Source organism: Asterias amurensis, chromosome 14, assembly GCF_032118995.1.
Source record: "Asterias amurensis chromosome 14, ASM3211899v1".
Taxonomy (NCBI): Eukaryota; Metazoa; Echinodermata; class Asteroidea; order Forcipulatida; family Asteriidae; genus Asterias; species Asterias amurensis.
In genome coordinates, this window is record NC_092661.1 from 12,792,862 (window position 1) to 12,812,772 (window position 19,911).

Genomic DNA, 19,911 nt, shown 5'->3' on the forward strand with positions numbered 1-19,911 from the left:
AACAAATGCACTGGGCAACACAGCAAATGCACAGGGCACCACAGTAAATGCACAGGGCACCACAGCAAATGCACAGGGCACCGCAACAAATGCACTGGGCACCACAGCAAATGCACAGGGCACCACAGCAAATGCACAGGGCACCACAGCAAATGCACAGGGCACCACAGCAAATGCACTGGGCACCACAGCAAATGCCCGGGCACCACAGCAATTGCTGTGGGTGCTGTGCGTTATTTCAAGGCCTGTACTCTTCAACGTTTTCTCCTTACAGTGTTCCTGCAGTGAAACTCAATGTTAAAGTCCAATGGAGACATCACTATCCTATCACCCTTTGTTGCCATTATTGTTGGTCTTTAAGTCGTCGTCGTCATTGTGTACGTTTGCATGTCATAGTTAATCTTTCCAGGTCAGCTTCAGCTTGTGCTATCACATTCTTTGTTGTAGTCCGGATCAAGACATTTAAGAGCAAGAAAGAGATCATTACCTGTGGGTCCAATTGGGAGACTGGCGTGGAGACTTACAATACTGGAATTGGTCCTTGAAGGGCACCGTGATGCCTCTCTCCCCCGTCTTTGAACCAAATGCAGCTTATGTCTATTTCATATTTAGTATAAAGCATTTGTAAACCAAGGCTGTAATTTCTAAGGACTTTTCCCTGTTTTCAGGACAAAAGCCTTCAAGTTTTCTTAACAGAAATTAAGCAGTCACCAAAGGAAGAATAGTCCACATTGTGTCCACACCTGTAGCTTTGTATTTCAGGTGATGCACAGAGTCTGTAAGCCTCCTGACTGTTAATATGTTGGAGATGCCGGGTCTGGAATAAAAGAAAACCAAGACCATCATGCCTTTTTTCCCAGGAAATTTTCACATACATATCTTGTCCCTAAAGTATAAAAAAGCAGCTCATTTATTGCAGTTTTAGTTTAGCATTTCTCGACGATGTCCTTCAAACTTCGCTCTCCCTCTGAGGTTGTTGGCTCTGTTGCTCAACGATCCACTTTCCGTTGGCCTCATTTGCCTTCTCGATATCCAACAGATTCGTGGGGAAGCTAGGCCTCTTCCCGTCCTTGTCCAACAAAGGTGAAGCCAGGTCTCTGACCTCGGCATAGCGGTGATTGGTCTGGGATCTGTTCAGAGAGTCTGGTTGTTCAGCCTGGTGGAGCGGCTGGTCAATACGGCTGAAGAAAACTTTGCAACGTCCCAAGAACAGAATGAAGAATACCTCCACAATAATGAGGTAGTTGTACAGCACTGGAAAGGAAAAAGCAAATAAACTTTTTTGTTAATGCTTTACCTTCCCCTCCATCTTTTTTTCCTGAGTTTTTTATTTGATTTTTGTTTTTAATGAGAGATCGCCTAACTATCACAAGGCAACAGACAGTCTCTTTAAGGTGAGGGCTACACACTTATCCGATCTAACTGATTTGGGTTATGGACCCGAATCAAGTGCCACAAGGGGCATGTTCCCACCCACATGTACTCCTTGGTCTGAAACAGGGTTAACCCTTTACAGTTCGTAAGGATGTAGGCATGGATAGTAGGAGTAGAATAGTGGCTGGTAGAGTAGAATGGAATTTAAGGAATACCTTCTCAAAATGGGGCAGGGGTCTGGGGATCCCGACTTGTTGGGTTCTTGTCCCCAATTGTGTGTGCATGTTGTGTTTAGAATGATCCTCCAATCTACTATTGAACTGTACTTACAAGTCGATCTAATACTTGGTGATAACACCCCCTTGCAAGGTAGAGAGATGGACTGGGAAATGATACTAATCACAAGTGACTGGACACTTGGTATGATCATGAAAGCCTTGAGCAGCGAAAACTTGAGCCTGAAGTTGCCGTACATCGCTGCCAGGCTGGCATTAGCAGCTACGTTAATGATGGTCAATGCATACATCGCTGTCAGTGTCGACACAAGAACAAGGGCAGTGAGGTAGATGAAGGCTGATTGCGCATCTATCTGTGTACACATAAGTTAAAAATGGTGGTCTGTACATGTTTCTTGGTAGGAGGGCTCATATGTAAATTTATGTAAACTTATCTAAAGTTGTCCTCCCAGTATTCTGGGAGAGTGTTCCCTTTTTTAAAGTACTGATCATTTTGTGTTTCTTATTCGATGATGTGTGTTTTAATGTAACCCTTAAAAGCGTTACATACGTAATGTGGACCTGAGAACAAAGGTCCACACAGTGAATGGACTTGAAACACACATTCTATCCTTATGAAAACATCTTTTGTTCTTTCCATTGTCCCTGTAGTTAAACACCTCCAATAGATTGTGTACACGTCTTGTGGAGCACAGTCTGTAGAATTCCCCTATGGAGATATTTTGTCTTCCTGTTTCTGTTTTGTTCTCGGGTCTCCACAAGGTAGTAGTGAATATGAAAACACTATGTGAACTTACAAACATCCACACAGTGTTTTTTTACTGTGTTGAAGAATATGATGTTTATGAAGTGTACAGAACAAAGAGTGTCCACAGAGTCTAAGCAGCAATAATAATAATAATAAATCTTATAAAGCGCTGGTATCTAGAAAACTATTCACTGCGCTAAAATATGACCAAGGGAAAAATTAATGGTAGGCTTGACTGAAGAGGTAAGTTTTGAGATTGGATTTGAATGAAAAAATGTCAGGTTGTGATCTAAGGGTGAGAGGCAGGTCGTTCCACAGGCGGGGGGCAGCAACCGAGAAACTTCTATCCCCATAAGTTTTCAACCTGGAAGGTGGAACGGCAAGCAAGTTGGCATCACTGGACCTTAGCTGGCGAACGGGCTTATACGGCAGGAGAAGCCTCTGCAAGTACAACGGGGATGAAGTCTCTGTCATACAACGGTATGTTGTACAAAGGAGTTTGAAGATGATGCGTTGCTCAACAGGGAGCCAGTGTAGTGCTTGAAGAACCGGGGTGATATGCTCAAACTTTTTTGAGCGTGTTAGGATACGAGCTGCAATGTTCTGGATTCTCTGAAGGTGATGCAAGGTGGAAGCTGGAAGTCCATATAAGAGTGAGTTGCAGTAGTCGAGTCGAGACGTTACAAGTGCGTGAATGAGTTGCTCTGCTGTTTTGTCAGAGAGCAATGAGCGGATGTGGTTTATGTTCTTCAAGTGGTACATGGTGATTCGGGAGGAGTTTTTGACGTTGGTTGTGAAGTTCATGTGCCTGTCAAAGATGACACCAAGGTTTCTAGCTGTGTTGCTACAAGGAATGACATAGCCATCAATCAGGATGCTGTGAATGGTGTTGTGGCGATGTTGACTTTGGGAGTTCAGCAAGAGGATGACTGTCTTATCGCTATTGAGTTGAAGTTTGTTTGCGACCATCCATTCCTTAACTTCGGCAACACACGCTTCTGTACGAGCAACTGCAGTGTTTGCGTCCGTGGAGACAAATGGCAGATATAGTTGTGCGTCATCCGCGTAAAGCTGAACGGACAGACCGTGGTTACGAGCAATGTTCGCAACAGGTGAAAAGTACAAGGAAAATAACACTGGACCGAGCACCGACCCCTGAGGGACGCCAAAACGTGATGTAGTGTTGGATGAGAAGGACCCGTCAATTTTTACATTTTGGGTGCGATTTTCCAGATATGAAGTAAACCACTTCAAAGCAGTTCCAGTGATACCGAAATTGTAGTGAAGACGTTGAAGGAGGATTTGGTGGTCGATGGTGTCAAAAGCAGCAGAAAGGTCAAGTAGCACTAAAATTACAGAGAGTTTCTTGTCAATGGCTCCAAGGATGTCATTTTGAACACACAGGAGCGTAGTCTCGGTGCTGTGGTGTTTACGATACGCTGACTGTGCCAGCTCAAGCAGGTTGTTAGATGTTAGGTAGTCATTGAGTTGACCAGCTACCACTTTTTCCACAACTTTTGAGATGAACGGCAGATTCGACACAGGTCTGTAGTTACTCAGCTTGTTCTTATCTAGCTTTGAGTTCTTTAAGATGGGGGTGACGTGCGCCTTTTTGAGCTGCTGAGGCACGATTCCTGTTTCTATGGATGAGTTGACAATGTTTGTAATGGCAGGTAGGACGGATGACAGACAAGTTTTCAACAAGGAGGTGGGTATTGGATCGAGGTCACATGATTTCGAGGGTGAGCGGCGGATGAGCTTTCCAACAGTTTCTTCCGATTCCGTCTCGAAAAGTTGGAGTACCGATGTAGAATGAGTATCATGGACAGAGACTGCAACTGATGATATCTGACCATCAAGCTCCGACCTGATGTGCGTAACTTTGGTTTCGAAGTGAACATTAAACCTTTCCGCGAGGTCTAATGCAGATGGACTGTCAGGAAGACACAGTGATGGTTTACTGTGTAGCAAACCATCAACAACAGCGAAAAGTTGTCTTGGATTTGTTGCATTGTCTGATATCTTCTGTTTGAAATGTGCACGTCGGGCATCTCTAATTAAAACGAAGAACCAGGTTTCTTTGCTCTGTAAACATTTGGCGGTGAACAGTAAGACTAGATTAGTGTGTATTGGGGTCTCTTGAAATAGTTTACATGAACACACGTTCTCAAAAAGACACCCTTGTGGAGCATTATTCTGTTCTTTGCTTAGTCCCTGCACTTAACAGTTTCCCATAGACTTTGTACACAAGTTTCCTTGTTGACCATTCAAGGCTTTAGAATTCCCCTATCCTCTTATTTTCCCTTTTTTCGACTTGTCCTTGGTCTAAATAAGGCACCGAAATGAGCACAACCGTGATCTCTCTCATGGATATGCCCTTGGTGTTCACATTTCTTGATGACATACCTGAGTGGGGTTATAAAGCCCATCTGCCCAAAGGATAGCAGTTACAAAGAGAGTCATCGGCTGGACTACGGCTAGCTGAAGCACTGCAGCTCGCAATCGATGTAAATGAGGCCTGTAGAATAGAAATGGATTGAATGAGTTATCAAAAAGGATCGACTGAGTTACTGATTACTGAATCCGATTAGGCTCTTGGTGAATTGATTGATTGTAAAAAATTAAACTCAGTTCAGTCTCCTTAAAAGCACTGGACAATATTGGTAATATAGAGGTACACCCCTTTCAGTTCCTACCTAAAAACCACCCAATATAATGCCACCTTGTAAGCACAGGACAACCATATGGTTCTATCAAGAACAGGCGTGAAACTCTTCTTACTTTAGTCTGATAAAAAAACAAAATTGCCCTTGCAAAAGTTGAAAAATCAAAAAAATTGTGAGTAAATTGCCTAAAAAGTCTATAAAAGGTTATTCCATATTCACATGTTGGAATATCCCTTATAAAATTTTCTGACTTTTCCCAATGACCAAATATGCTTGTTGTTGACCCCACCACAGGTCAAGCTATATAACTGGTAACCAAGAGCATACATGTACAACTTACATTGTTAGTCTGATCTTCCTACAGCAACAAGGGAAACAGCATGCGAGAGGGGGCTGTGCAAGGGAGATCGTCGTGGTGGCTAACTTAACAACCATCTCGTCAGGTCCGCCAAAATAGTTGAAAATTAGCATCAGAAAGATATATAGAGACACTGCCATGTACCTAGAGCAGAAAATCAATGACTATTATAATTGTTTCAATTATTATAAAGACAAATTATAAAGCGCATTTCCAAAAAAATGCATGCAAAGTACAAGGAAACGTTGAATTAAAAAAAAGAATGAACAAATAAAGCCAAACAAAACATTTAAGTTCGAAGTAAACACTACAGGAGCAACGTTACAGAAACGTTTAGTTTAAAAAACCCAAATTAAACTTGTTTTGGCAAAAGTGGGAGGCGTTTACATTATGTCTTGTAACTGGCGTTTGATACTTTGATCCGTTTGCAATATTGATAATATCCTCAAAATGTCAGTCTCCTTAACTGTGAATTGCCAAGACCACTCCCCCCATCCCACCACAATACCAGTCACGAAATCTTTTCTAGAATCAATTTAAGGGAAGGTACACGTTTGGTAATTACTCAAAACAAGTATTAACATAAAAACTGACTTGGTAACAAGCATTTGAGAGCTGTTGAACTTGATAGTAAAAAATATTGTAGGAAACGACTCCCTCTGAAGTAACGTAGTTGTTGAGGAAGAGGTAATTTCTCACTAAAATAATAAAAGACTTCAAGCTAGAAGTCTTTTATTCTTATCTGAAAGCACACAATTTTGTCCAACAAGGGTGTTTTTTTCTTTCATCATTTTCTTGCTACTTCAATGATCAATTGAGCCCAAATGTTCACAGGCTTGTTATTCCATGGTTATAATGGGATACACCAAGTGAGAAGACTGGTTTTTGACAATTACCAAAGGTGTACCTTCCCTTTAAAGATGTGGACTGTAAACAGACCCATATTGCCTATACAATGTTATTACTTCAACTTACAAACTGGCTGCCCATGATCCCAGTATTGCTGCTTTAGGAATGAAGATACTTGCCAGTGACGTCAAGCTGTGCACCTATTCAACAAAACAAGGTACAATTATTCCAGGGATAGACTCTGCTGCATTGTTCATGCATATCTTCATGAAGCGTTACAGCGGTAACGCTTCTCTGATAGTGTTTTTTCAAAAGCAGATTACTCTTCTGCGCGCATATATAACCGCTCCCCTAATGACATATTTTCAAAGGTTAGTCTTATGGTTTATATCTACAAATATTTACGAGTAAAACACACAGTAGGTTCCAATTATCAAACTTATACAATCAGTGTAAGGGTAAGAACAAAATTATACGAAGTATCAAAGTACTTCAGAAGTTGTTGAAGATTTTGTGACTTCACTCAACACGAGTGTTCTCAAGTAATGTGGATTTGTTTCACAGAACTCAGGAAAGTACTGAGATACACATCGATGTTAGGGTCGTCGTCGTCATGAGTCATGGCTGACCCTTTGTGACCCTGGTTATATCATGGAGGAAGAAACCTCCATGGTTATATGGAGTTCCACTTCTGCCTATCCAGTGCAGATCGATATACATCGTTTATTGATAAGCCTGTGAGTTCTTGTCTGTCCAACAAAGTTTTTGACGGCCGCGTGAGCGACTACCTTCAACACATCCTTGCACAATGATCTCCTCAAGGTTGTCCCCCTTCTATTCTTGATATTATGACCAAAGTATTGAAGCTTGTTTTTGTCAATCTTTGAGGTTCATACAAATGCATTTGGTTTTGTGCTTTTTCCATGATATTCTCAGCATTCTCCTCTAGCACCACATGTTAAGTAATGTTTTGCTGACTTACCGGAACTAGTCCTAAGATGAAGATGGTGTAGCCTCTCCGTTCACCGTAGTGCATGGTTTTCATAATGCTAAGTGCCGTCTCAACGTACATGAGACAGCTTAGGATACTAATGATGACCATCGTAATCATTAAAGCTTGTGACCATGGCTGGGACATGTACACTGCGATGAAAAATTCAATAAAAGTTCACAATCAGAAATGCAATAAAAAAAAAAACAATCTCGTGAACCGTGTGGGTGCACCCCCTTGAAAAATAGGGAAAAAAGGAGCGTCTGCCTCGTTAATAATTTGTAGGCCCTCATCAAAAGATTCTATTATTATAGACAGAAGAAAGGGGATACAGTTAACATGTTTTGCCCAATTGTGAGCCTAGGGGTGTTGACTTCCAACTTGAGGTATTTCGTATGATATTGGCCCTGAATTAAATGGTCCTTTTGCCAAGAAGTAGGGACAATTTTCAAGATTGATGCTCGGATGTTTTGGAAAACTACAACGGTGCTGTAGGGACTGTTGAGCGGTTTTTATGTTGAGGGGGGAATAACTCGACAGGTCCAGGGACTCTTCATATCAAATTAAGCAGATGATACAAGTTCAAGTGTCAAAGAAAATGTTCTCTTTACTGTAGTCATAAGCTGTGAAACTTTAAGTATTGTTCTTGTATGTTTTAATATTTTAGCATTTTGCACCGTATGCTATGATGTGAGTTTATTGCACCCACCGCACATGCCGCATGTGCTGTGTTGATTCATTGTTTGCAGATTTGATTATCAGGAGGTCCTTCTTATGTCAATTTGTTTTTGTTTAACACAAACTTATATAAAATTTACGAATTTTAATGAATGGTTTTCGTCTGTAAATCAGTAGTGGAATCAATGACCCCCAGGACCGCGGCATTCTACGGGATACCCCTCCCCCTTATTTACAAGGAATCATTCTGCACCATGTGTGTGCGTAGACTAGACGGTGGGGGGGGGGGGAAGCTTGAGTTAGAACCCAACCCCATAACTTAGTGGCCACGAGAATAGAACCAAAGATGTAGTAATATGTTAATAGCAATTCCAGGGGGTAGAAAAAGAAACTCAGTTTGAACTTGGCCTCTAACAGTTGGTGCTTTGACCCAACGGGTTCTAAATCAAACATTGTCTGATCATACAATATTTGTCAACACGTACATAGCTTTCAAGACTGTTGACCCGCACGCTGAACTCGTGGGCGAGAACAAATTGAAATACAATTGTGGAGTGAGTTATTCTTGAGTGTTATTTGTTTTGACGTTAGACAACCAGGGTAGTAGAAAATACTATTGAGAAGAAATTGAACTGAGCACAGCATGTAATTTTAAAGGAATGTTCCTCTAGTTTCAAATACCCGTCGGGTGTGATAAAACGTTTACTTGAACTGCGTATTGCTATCAGACCTGGAATTTTACCTTTAGAGGGCAAGGCCATTTTTGTTTTGCAAAGGACACTTTCAGTGGAAATAAATATCAGAGAGATTTTGAAGGAGCTCAAGGTCAAGACCATTGTTACAAGTTTGAGAAATGTTCAATATGAATTTGAAATCAACATCTCGACCATCTGAAGTTGGCCAAGTAAGCACTGGGCTGACGTTTTCAAGCAAACATATTATATGCAACACGTTTGCATTATTGTTATAACAGGTTGTCATAATTTAAAAAAAATACAATATTTACGGATGAATAGCTTTACAAGAAAAGTTGTAATTGTTGGTAAACTTTCGGGTAGGCCTACAACCATGTGTAAAATCTCTTTTGGAGGAGTGTTGGCGGACATCGTGTTGGCTCTGAAAAGAGCCAGGTGTCAGAGCTGGTGCGATATGTGGTCACGACGATTCGAACAGTGAACACTATATACTCATATTCTGAGAACAAAAACAAATCTTTTTAGTCCCTTCACTTGTTCCAGAAGTTAATTGATAGGGTTTTACCTCAATGAATGATTCATATGGATTTGGCATTTACTATGACTTACGTAAAACCATCTCCTTTGAGCTGGGAATCCCCTGAGAGCAGTTGACAGCGTCTTGCACCACCAAACCTGTTCCATTTTCCATCTCTCACTTCCCCCTGCTGGTCCGTTTGGAGCCGAGCTACACAAGGAATTAACTTCAATGTTCCAAATACCTTGGTCTGCGGGGCTCTCGCCTGACTGGAGTGGGGACCCGGCACGGGACTTTTGGTGGAAAGACGTTGTCCTGGGAGTACGGCAAAGTGCAGAGTCGGAGGCACTCGTGGCAGAGGTGGCTCGATACTGTCGGGGAATTGTTAACTCCAATTGGAACAGTTGGCTGGCCTACTTATCGTTGTGTCAAGGTCCAATCGGGTTGGGTCAGTGCATGGAGGTAGACATTTTAACTTTACGGTGCACACTTGATGGTCCAAACTAACCGACCTTGATGAGCATGTGTTCCTTCTTTATTTACCTTCTCGTACCATGGATGTGTACTTTAAGCAGTGTACAGTACCTTGGTATAAACTGCAGGCTAAGAAAAACAGTATTAAAGCTGAAAGCAAATGCCATACGTCCGGGCCTACAGGCCGTAGGGTGGGCTTTGTCCGCAATACAAAAGACACTATACTTCGCCACCAAAGTGTGTTCTCCACTACAATGCTTAAGGGTAGGCGTGCAACAATCAGTGCCCACTTCAATTGTTGAAAGACTTCTGAAGATGCCGATGTACCTTTTGGATGTCGTGAGGTAGATCTCGGTGTGCTTTCAAGTTAATGTCAGTCTCTACTCAACTGTGTGGCATCAGTGTTACGAGAGCGGTTTTATCGTAATATGTGCTCTTTGAATTGCACGGTAACAAACCTTTGGTGTTGATGGCCTTTGGTATGTGTGTGGCTTTCCAAGGTCTCTCATCCCATCCAGCTCCAGCGCTCGCTTCTAGAATAGAACCTCAATATTATTTACTCATTGACCTAAAAACATTTCGTGTGCTGTTATCGGCTGTTCACATTCATGAGCTCTGGATCATCAGCAGCTGTTTATGCGTATAATGAATCAATAATACACACCTATAGCGTGTTGAAAATGACAGGGGTCAATGTTTAACCTTATTGTCAACTGAGTATAGTAGTTTCATTTTGTAGTTATGCGGACTTACACGTGTACGGAATTTGTCACACGGAAAGAATACACCGTGTGTTTAATATTATTGTCACAATATGATTGTGCGGGCTTTTCTGGAAAATTCTAAGAATGAGGTGACATACATACACATGTTTACATTTGATTGATTTTGCATATTATAGCCCTTTGAAATTGTGAGGGTTGAAACAATGGACTATAGTGTGTGATGACTCAAACAAAAAATAATAATAATGATGTGTCTACCCGATGACCTGTATTGATTGATTGATTTATTTTCATGACGCTATTTCCTATATATAGTGATATATAACCCAAGGGTTTCTAAACGACTTAAAGGGAAGTGTTGGTTGTTTTTGTGTACATATTGCAAGTGAAAAGGCAATTTATTGTTTCTTGAAAAACAAACAAACTGGTGACTATGCATTTATGAATTTTGTATTTATTAGGAAAACGAAATACTAGTGACGACCAAATTTAGTTGTAACTAAATTTGGTCGTCACAGGTATCGTTTTTTTCTCAGCAGGCAGACGATGGAGTCATCCGTGTTTCCTTTTTGACCTTTGAAGTCCCTAGGTATATGCCAAGGCAGCTCTTTGACGTTATATTTTCCCAAGAGTGCCAAGAAGCGGAAACATTGCCTCGTTCGATTTAGCCTAATTTCACGTGACTTACGAGAACACACTCTAATCGAACGCACATTTTTTGAAGGGGGGGGGGGGGGGGGCAGTCGGAAGCAATTTAACCTGTAAAATGCCAGTTAGCCAGGGATCATACCCAAAGTTTAAGATGGGGCCTGCTTGTAAGTGTCTGGAGGGATCGCTATATAGGGATGCATCTTTCTTTTTTTCCAAAAATTTATTTCAACCGTTTCCCTTGTGGTTTATATTATAACTTTACACAAAAAATTATTGTATAGGCCTACGCATATAGGATTAAATCAATCGAACGCTTTTTGTTTTAAAACCAAAAGTAGTATAATTTAAAGGCACTGGGCACCTTTGGTAATAATTTTCAAAGACCAGTCTTCTCACTTAGTGTATCCATGGAAACAAACCTGTGCAAATGTTACCTGAATTGATCGTCGAAGTTGCGAGAGAATAGTGGTACAAAAAACACCCGTGTCGCACATGTGTTTTCAGATGCTTGAATTTGAGACCTCAGCTAAGGTCTCGAACTCAATTCAATTATTTTAGTGAGAAATTACCTTCTTTTTCAAAAACTATACGTTACTTCAGAGGGAGCCGTTTCTCACAATGTTTTATACTATCAACAGCTCTCCATTGCTCGTTATCAAGTAAGTTTTTATGCTAACAGTTATTTTGAGTAATTACCAATTCGCCTCTCTTAATACTTATGCATGACGTCATAATTCTTACCCAAAATGAGGCTATGGGCGCACTTCCCCCATCACGTGCAGTGGCTGCGCCCATCGCCTCGTTTTGAGTTAGCATTAAGACGTACCTCATGCATAAATATTGAGAGAGGATAGTGTCCAACAGTGCTGTAACCACAGAACTATTCATCAAAATGTATTTACATATTTCTTTATAGGTACTTCCTTTTCCCACATAGGCTACTTGTGTAAACAGTTTTGTCACAAACAAGATTAAAACCGTCATAACTCGATAATCCTGAAACATCAGTTATTTCATAATCAATTGACGTATTTAGCAACGGTGAGGGGGAAGGGCGGGGCGCGTTCATCTGATAATATTCAGGTCTGCGTTTGAACCATTTCGAAACGTCGGATCAGATTATTGCAATTTCGTATTCATAATGATCAAAACGTCATTGAATGAAATAATAATATGATTATCAAATTGAAAATCCCAATCGGCAAATTAATGTTTTGCCTTGACTTTCTTTCCACAGAGCTCAGTAAAATACTAGTAGTGCTTATTACAAACATCGGTGTATAATGGGTTAAACCCCGATGCAAATTTAACATAATTTGTATTTTAAATACTTTGAAGACCACTCTTTACAAAATAAACCTTATTAACCAGTTTTTTTTCTTTTAATTTGTTTTAATGCTAGAGGGTTAGAGTTTTAGTCCGGCCTCGGTTTATAATAAACATCTCAATAGGCATACATAAGTTCATCTGGAAATAATTGGTTAACTTAAGAAAATAACGTTAAACTGGCAACCCCTAAGACAGTGGACACTATTGGTAATTTTCAAAGACCAGTCTTCTCACTTGGTGTGTCTCAACATATGCATAAAATAACAACCCTGTGAAAATTTGAGCTCAATTGGTCGTCGAAGTTGCGAGATAACTTTCAAGAAAAAAAAACACCAAAAAACCCTTGTCAGACGAAGTTGTGTGCTTTCAGATGCTTGATTTCGAGACCTCAATTTCTAAATCTGAGGTCTCGAAATCAAATTCGTGGAAAATTAATTCTTTCTCGAAAACTACGTCACTTCAGAGGGAGCTGTTTCTCACAATGTTTTGTACTATCAACCTCTCCCCATTACTCGTAATCAAGAAAGGTTTTATGATAATAATTATTTTTGAGTAAATACCAATAGTGTCCACTGCCTTTAAAGGAACATGCAAGAAGGCATAGTGTCATTGGAAAATCTGTCCTATGAGTCGGCTGGAGGAAGCGAACTCAACAGAGGGCGCTACTATTACTAGACGAAGTTTGTACACAGTTTGTCGTACTGATTCGGGGGTGGGGGGGGGGCTTCATTTCACGTCTATCTTGTTAATAATAGAAAATGGTCGTAGATTCGGGATGCATGATCCTAACGTGGAAACCTTGTTTACCAAACTCCGTATACCAATGTTATAGTATAGTATCACCCCGTAAGATAATATCTCTTGTGCAAACTCGGTGCTAAAGGTCGAAGCTGATCTTCTTTAGACAATGTGGTAGAACAACGTAATTACACCATGTCTGCTTCACAACTGAGGATCGAAACATGGCCCTGGTGAAGTTTACTTAGATAGCTAGCCTGTACCTTAGCCGTTTCCTAATAAACGGGAAGTCTCAGACATGGTTTGTTACATACTGGATGGTATTCCAGGCTACATTTTATTGTTGTTTTTTACATCGGTCGTGTTTTCACAATTACATGTTTTGAAGTATCTTGGAGGGGCTGTGAAGATGTGTTGACGTATTGTGTGATTCCCTGCCAGATTTCGTGGGAACATGTCGTGAAGCAAGTTGAAATTCCATGGGAATTTGATTCATACATGTTGTTTTGGCAAAACCATCTAGTACAGAACTTGCTCCTACATGTGAGTTGCAACAATGATGTATTTAATGCTCAAAGAGAGGATTAAGGGCGAGTTTGTGCACTATTGAAGCATCTGGTCCTTGCTCTACGGTTGAAGTGGTCGTATTTGATGTTAATGTGTAGGTAAGAAGCATCGCACATCGTTTCATCTTGCATAACTCATCACGGATGACACGCTCGCAACTATATGAGCAAATGAGGACTCATCAAGGCAGACTGTTTTCTGGACACTATTTCCAACAACTGAACCGGACTTCTGGAGGTCTGACAACAGACCATAAGGTGTCGCATGAACACACAGTGGAGAACTAATTACAAAGAAATCGCCATAGAGGTACAACAGCTTGGTGAAGAAACCTTTACAAAGAAAACGACCAAATGAATAAATGAGCGGACATTTTGAGTCGGTGGTTCTCATCCTGAATGTGTAGATTGATTTTGAACCCCTTAGGCCTGAGGTAGAGAAGACATTTATTTTCAAGTCTAGGATATGTGCGATTCATAAAAACACTGCATTATTGAGAACCGTAAAAAATATCTTCAAAAATAAATTCTGGTTTCTTTTTGAGCTGTTTTGAGCTGTCAATCATTATTCCTTAAAGCCATGGCGTCAGCTTTAATCTCCATTTTATTGATGTCTGTCTTCCTCCATCCCGGAAACTCAATCCATTCGTTTACCGTTGCCACGGCAACTGGTAACGCATCCACCACGCCCCCCGACGTGTTCTTCCAAGATGGCGACATCATCCTCGGTGGTTTCTTCCCTCTGCACACATACGACGAGTTCTCGCGAGAATGTAAGGCAATTCGCGAGAGTAAAGCTCTCAAGCTGGTCGAGGCCATGGTCTACGCAGTGAGCTACGTCAACAATAACACATCCTTGCTCCCCGGCCTGCGTCTCGGGTTCGAGATATACGACTCGTGCTACAGCGACATATGGACGCTGAAGAAAGGTCTGAACTTAATACCCCCGGAAATGAGACGAGCTTGCTGGGAGAAAAATGTGACTTCGGGGAGCAGGGGTTATGGTATTAGTTGTCTGCATGGTAAGAGGGTTGCGGGTGTCGTTGGATCACAGAAGAGTGCGAGTAGCTCTGAGCTGACCATACTCCTTGGACTGTATCAGATACCACAGGTGGGTAAAAACAACTTACTACATGTACCTTAAAAAAGGGAAAGAATACCTTTTTGTTCTCAAACCACTTGACTGTTTTAATCATGTTCATAATAAGGTCCTACATTAAAACTAACTTACACCAGATTTCATTTTAAAGTGTTTTGCATGCAACTTCGAATTTCGTTTGATAGGGCCTACAGTGTTAACTTTTCCTGCTTAAAAACAGACTGGATTATTAACATAATCGGTCATTCCACGTCAGGCCAACACATTTTTTGTTTCAGTTGGTGTGCATTCATTGCAAGTAAGGACCTACAAGCAAAGCAATGTTTATCAAAATCGGAAGACATGAGGTAAAAAAAATGTGCGTTGGTCTGACATTGAAGGACCCAATACGGTTGATTTCTTTAGTGTTTTGGAACATTGTTTTAATGTTTTTTTTTTCAACCATTTTAAACAAACAGTAATAATTGATGTATGAAACGCAAACGTTACTGTCAGAAACGATTCTCAGATTGTGAACTCCAATACGGATATTATTCTTCCTGCCTGGACTAAACCGCTCTCGTCAATGTCTCAAAAGCTACCACCTTTTCAAATTTTCACAGGTTTAGTTTAATTGTATATACTAGGATTAAACCAATCGAACGATTTCAAACACCAAAGGCATATTATTTCCATTTAAGCCCACAATAAACATGTCTCCCTTAGATAAAGACGATCGGGAAACATTAAAGCTGATCAGTCCTTTTGAACTTTTGTCAAAGCATCTTAACATCGAACATTCTGCTAATGTTAGTGGTTGACCTGTACAAGTTTGGTTACGACTAATTATTTATGTTTGGTGTTATTAACTTATAAGCCATTAGAATATCTACCAATGGAGGGCGATATTGCAGGGGGAAAGTAATGATGGCGGGGAGGGGGGAAATTGCAAAGTACACTTATAAGCCATTAGAATATCTACCAATGGAGGGCGATATTGCAGGGGGAAAGTAATGATGGCGGGGAGGGGGGAAATTGCAAAGTACACTTATAAGCCATTAGAATATCTACCAATGGAGGGCGATATTGCAGGGGGAAAGTAATGATGGCGGGGAGGGGGGAAATTGCAAAGTACACTTATAAGCCATTAGAATATCTACCAATGGAGGGCGATATTGCAGGGGGAAAGTAATGATGGCGGGGAGGGGGGAAATTGCAAAGTACACTTATATATTATTAATCAAATCAGATTTAAAATCTCTATTATTAGTTCAATAGCTTTGCAAAATATTAAGGGTGTTCAAACGTAAATATCTTCATTTAGAACTCAATGTTAGGCCTACATTTCTGTAAAGTTCTTTACCCATTGCAACATTGTTTTACTTGCTGTCCAAATAAGATTCAAATTATACTTCTTATTGTTGCTTTTCCTTATCCATTGTTGTAGGTGAGCTACTTATCGACAATTGACAGCCTCAGTAAAGTTGCTTACCCGTACTTCTTTCGTGTCGTGCCGTCTGACCGTCACCAGGTTAATGCCATAATGGACATTGTGCAGTACTATGGGTGGACCTATGTATCATTGCTCTTCTCTGATGACGAGTACGGAGAGAATGGTTATTACGAGTTCTCCAAACAGGTCACCGCTAATGACAATGTCTGCCTCGCCTACACTAAGGAGATATCTACAAGTTTCTCAGAAGAGTAAGGCCTGCATTTGTCATTAGAAAGCATGATTCATGTTGGAAGTCCTAAACTTTTACTGTATTTTCGTTACATTTTTGCGCACATCAAAGTGCTTCACAACAAACATTATTATCCCTGGTAGAATATTTCTTACACTTTCTCAATTCCTTTTAGAGTAAACAGCTTCAGGTGATGGTAGTTCTAAGGGATAAATCCGACTATCGGTACTATTAATTGCATACTCCTATTTGTACACCTGGGCGAAGAGAAGTTATTATGGTTATGTTCCTTGCCCGTGTCGTAACCGGGAATCGAACATACACACTGTAAAGATTTAGCCACCAGATCTTAAGTCGGATTCGCTTCTCCACGACGTGCCCAAAATGGCTGACTTTATTGCAACCTGTTGGGCTTATAAGCCTATGTCAACAGATCACATCGTGTGTATACACTTTTTGAGATTTAAAGGAACACGTTGCCTTGGATCGGCCAAGTTGGTCTTTGAAAAGCGTTTGTAACCGTTTGCTATAAAATGCATATAAAGATGTTTAAAAGGTAGAATACAATGATCCGCACACATTGGCCTCGAAATTGCGTGGTTTTCCTTTTACTTCGGAACTAACACGGTCGGCCATTTACGGGAGTCAAAAATTTGACTTCCATAATTAATGGCCGACCATGTTTGTCGACGAGGTAAACGGACCACGCAATTTCGAGTGATACTTATGTGGATCATTATATTCTACTTTTCAAGTTTCTTTCTAATCATATGCATTTTATAACAAACGGTTACAAACGCTTTTTAAAGACCAACTCGACTGATCCAAGGCAACGTGTTCCTTTTTAACTTAAAAAACCTTTCTCTTAAACTGTTTTATTCACAGATATTACGACGAAATTGTCGCAAACCTCCGGACTGATCCATACAACCGTGCCGTGGCTGTAGTCCTTTTTGCCCACCTGGAAGAGGCCGTCATGCTGCTGGGTGCGGTGGAGAGAAACAATGCGGTGGGTGAGTTTACCTTCATCGCCAGCGATGGTGTTGGAAACTTCGGTCGGCAGGGACTTGAGAAGGTCGAAGATGCTGCTATGGGTGAGTGTTGCAAAATCATTTTGTATTTTTTCTTTTGTATTTCACATTTTGTACAAATAAGGTTCTATAAGAAGTTTGCGGTAGTAACACCGTATGAAAATCTCTTTTGAGAGGTGCTTGTTCTGAGTTGTTAGCAACCGGTTCTTTTTAGAACCAGACATTGCTCAAAAGAGATTTTCATATATGTGTTGTCGCAAGCTTCTTTTAGTTATACTAAGAACTTTAAATGTTTTTTTTAAAGGAAATTTGTTTCTTGGATGCAAACAATAATGTTTGCAAAATCATCGGGAAAATTATTTTAGTCTCTAAAATGCAAAGTGAATATTTCTAAGCTTGCACCTCCATTTTCTCAGACAATAGTATAGCAAAAACTAACCGAGCGTTCATATGGATTTTACTCAAGATGTGATGCAGAGTCTACGTCATATGGGGCATAAATGAATTGCATAGAGAAAGTAGATTGCATATTTGAGTGTTTTCTAATTACTGGTCGATGTTTATTTTCTTTTTGAAGGTATGATTACCGTCGTCCCTTTCTCAGAGAGACTCCAAGACTTCGACACATTCTTCTATGATTCCCTGAATGCAAACAATCCGAACCCCTGGACAAAGGAGTACCTTGCAGTATACAGCGAGAAGTGCGACTTTTTTGGAGTCTGTGGGAACGAGACCGATCTCCCATCCCCGCACGAGACTCTTGTGATTGATAGCGTCATGGCATTTGCGCATGCCCTGAACAGTATGCTCATCACTGATTGTGGTGGTTCAGAGAACCTGGTAGACTGCCCCCTCGTGGCGAATATAGACGGGAAGCTCTTGCGATCATACCTGATGGAGACAAACTTCACGAGTTTGTCCAACGGGCAGGTGGCATTTGATGTGAACGGAGACGGGAACGTACGGTACAAGATTCGGAATCTCAACAGCGCATGGGGCTTGACAAGTTTCAAAGATGTAGGATCTTGGGAAGAGCTTACCGTGTTGGATATCAAGGATTCAAGCATTAGGTTTTACACCAATGATACAGACGGCCTGCCCTTCTTTGTGCCTTTGTCTGTATGCAGCTCACCATGTCCGCAGGGGTACAGGAAAGAGTTTTTCGACGAGGAGAGGAAGTGCTGTTGGCACTGTATCAAGTGCGTGGACAGTGCCATTGTCCTCAACCAAACGCTCTGTCAGGAATGCGCACCTCCGGAGTGGCCGGATGCCAATCGCACAGACTGTAGGCCAGTAGATGTATTCTACATGTCTTGGGGTACCATCGAAGGCACGGTGGTCACCATCATGAGTGGTGTGGCCTTCTTGGAAGCCATATCGGTACTCCTGTTTTACTTCACGCAGTATAAACAGGGCATCATGAGGAGGTCCGATCCCGTGCTTTGCCTCTTCATTTACGGGGGTATCATACTCGCCAATGTGGCGGCCTTGTCGTCGACCTTCAAACCATCCCCGGGGCTCTGTGTGGTTACCCGTATGGGTCCGTCCTTTGCCTACTCGCTGATGTTTGCTCCATTCGCAATGAAAAGCACCAGGCTGTATCGAGTATTCGCCAAGGCTAAGCAGACCGACTCCGAAGAAGAAGCTGAACTTTGGAGTTTGACGCGGCAATTGGTTATCTTGGGATTCGTCTGGGCCACAGAGGTGGGTATTGACTTTAAGATTTACAATCTAATTGAAACATGCATTGCACTGGATAAATTTCGTCAAAACAAGAAGTACAATCCACATTTAAAGCGTTGTCATTGCATTGTCTTTTCTTTTCAGATATGCATAAGCATTGCATGGATCGTCGTTTTCCCGCCCGATGTGAGCAACCAGTTTACATTCCAAGATGATTCAACAGGCGGCGAGTCAGTGAATCTCCTCATAGCTTGCAATATCCAGCTCCATGAGAGTGTAACCGAGATATGTTTCAGTCTGGTCCTCCTGTTCGTGACCCTGGTCTTCAGCGTTCTCGCCCGGCAGCTTCCGGACAACTACCACGAGGTCCAGTTCTGCGCGTTTGCCTCAGCGGGCTCCATGCTCGTCATCGTGGGTGCTTACGCCGCGGGTTTCGGTACCGCCACTTCGGCCGTCTCGTCCGTGTCAATCATGTATCGTTCACTCGGAATGATTGCCAACTCCATCCTGATGATGTCATGTATCTTTATTCCCAAGATGTACGTCATCTTCTTCGTGAGGGGTGACATCAATGACGTCATGCTGCGGAAGAGGCAAAGCATCGCCATGTCTGGCTTACGCGTGCGATCATCCACGGGGAGCAGCGTGGCGACACTGAAGAAGAACAACGGGGCCGGGGGAGCGAACGGGGCCGGGGGAGCGGGAAAACGGCGCAGCTTTCGTAGAAGTAAAAGCGCCTGTGAGTTGACCTTGAATCCGGAGCAAGTTGTTGAACTGAAGGCAATTTCTACCACTCTCAAGGAATAACACTCATTGCTTGTCAAAGTAGTAACAGGGGC

The 19,911-nt window shown here is 41.5% G+C and overlaps 2 protein-coding genes across 2 annotated transcripts; one reads left to right on the forward strand and one right to left on the reverse strand.

The window, feature by feature from the left end:
* Positions 1-27: 27 nt before the first annotated feature.
* Positions 28-10,461, reverse strand: LOC139947493 (organic solute transporter subunit alpha-like). Its single transcript, XM_071945421.1, has 7 exons — positions 9,205-10,461; positions 7,214-7,374; positions 6,358-6,431; positions 5,365-5,526; positions 4,765-4,876; positions 1,705-1,963; positions 28-1,254 (listed from the first exon to the last, which is right to left on the reverse strand). Exons 1-7 carry the CDS (start codon positions 9,284-9,286, stop codon positions 950-952), a joined length of 1,155 nt encoding a protein of 384 aa, XP_071801522.1. The 5' UTR covers positions 9,287-10,461; the 3' UTR covers positions 28-949.
* Positions 10,462-13,419: 2,958 nt separating this feature from the next.
* LOC139946733 (metabotropic glutamate receptor 3-like) lies at positions 13,420-19,879 on the forward strand. Its single transcript, XM_071944397.1, has 5 exons — positions 13,420-14,706; positions 16,121-16,377; positions 17,244-17,452; positions 17,967-19,093; positions 19,217-19,879. Exons 1-5 carry the CDS (start codon positions 14,176-14,178, stop codon positions 19,877-19,879), a joined length of 2,787 nt encoding a protein of 928 aa, XP_071800498.1. The 5' UTR covers positions 13,420-14,175.
* The last annotated feature ends 32 nt before the right edge of the window (positions 19,880-19,911 follow it).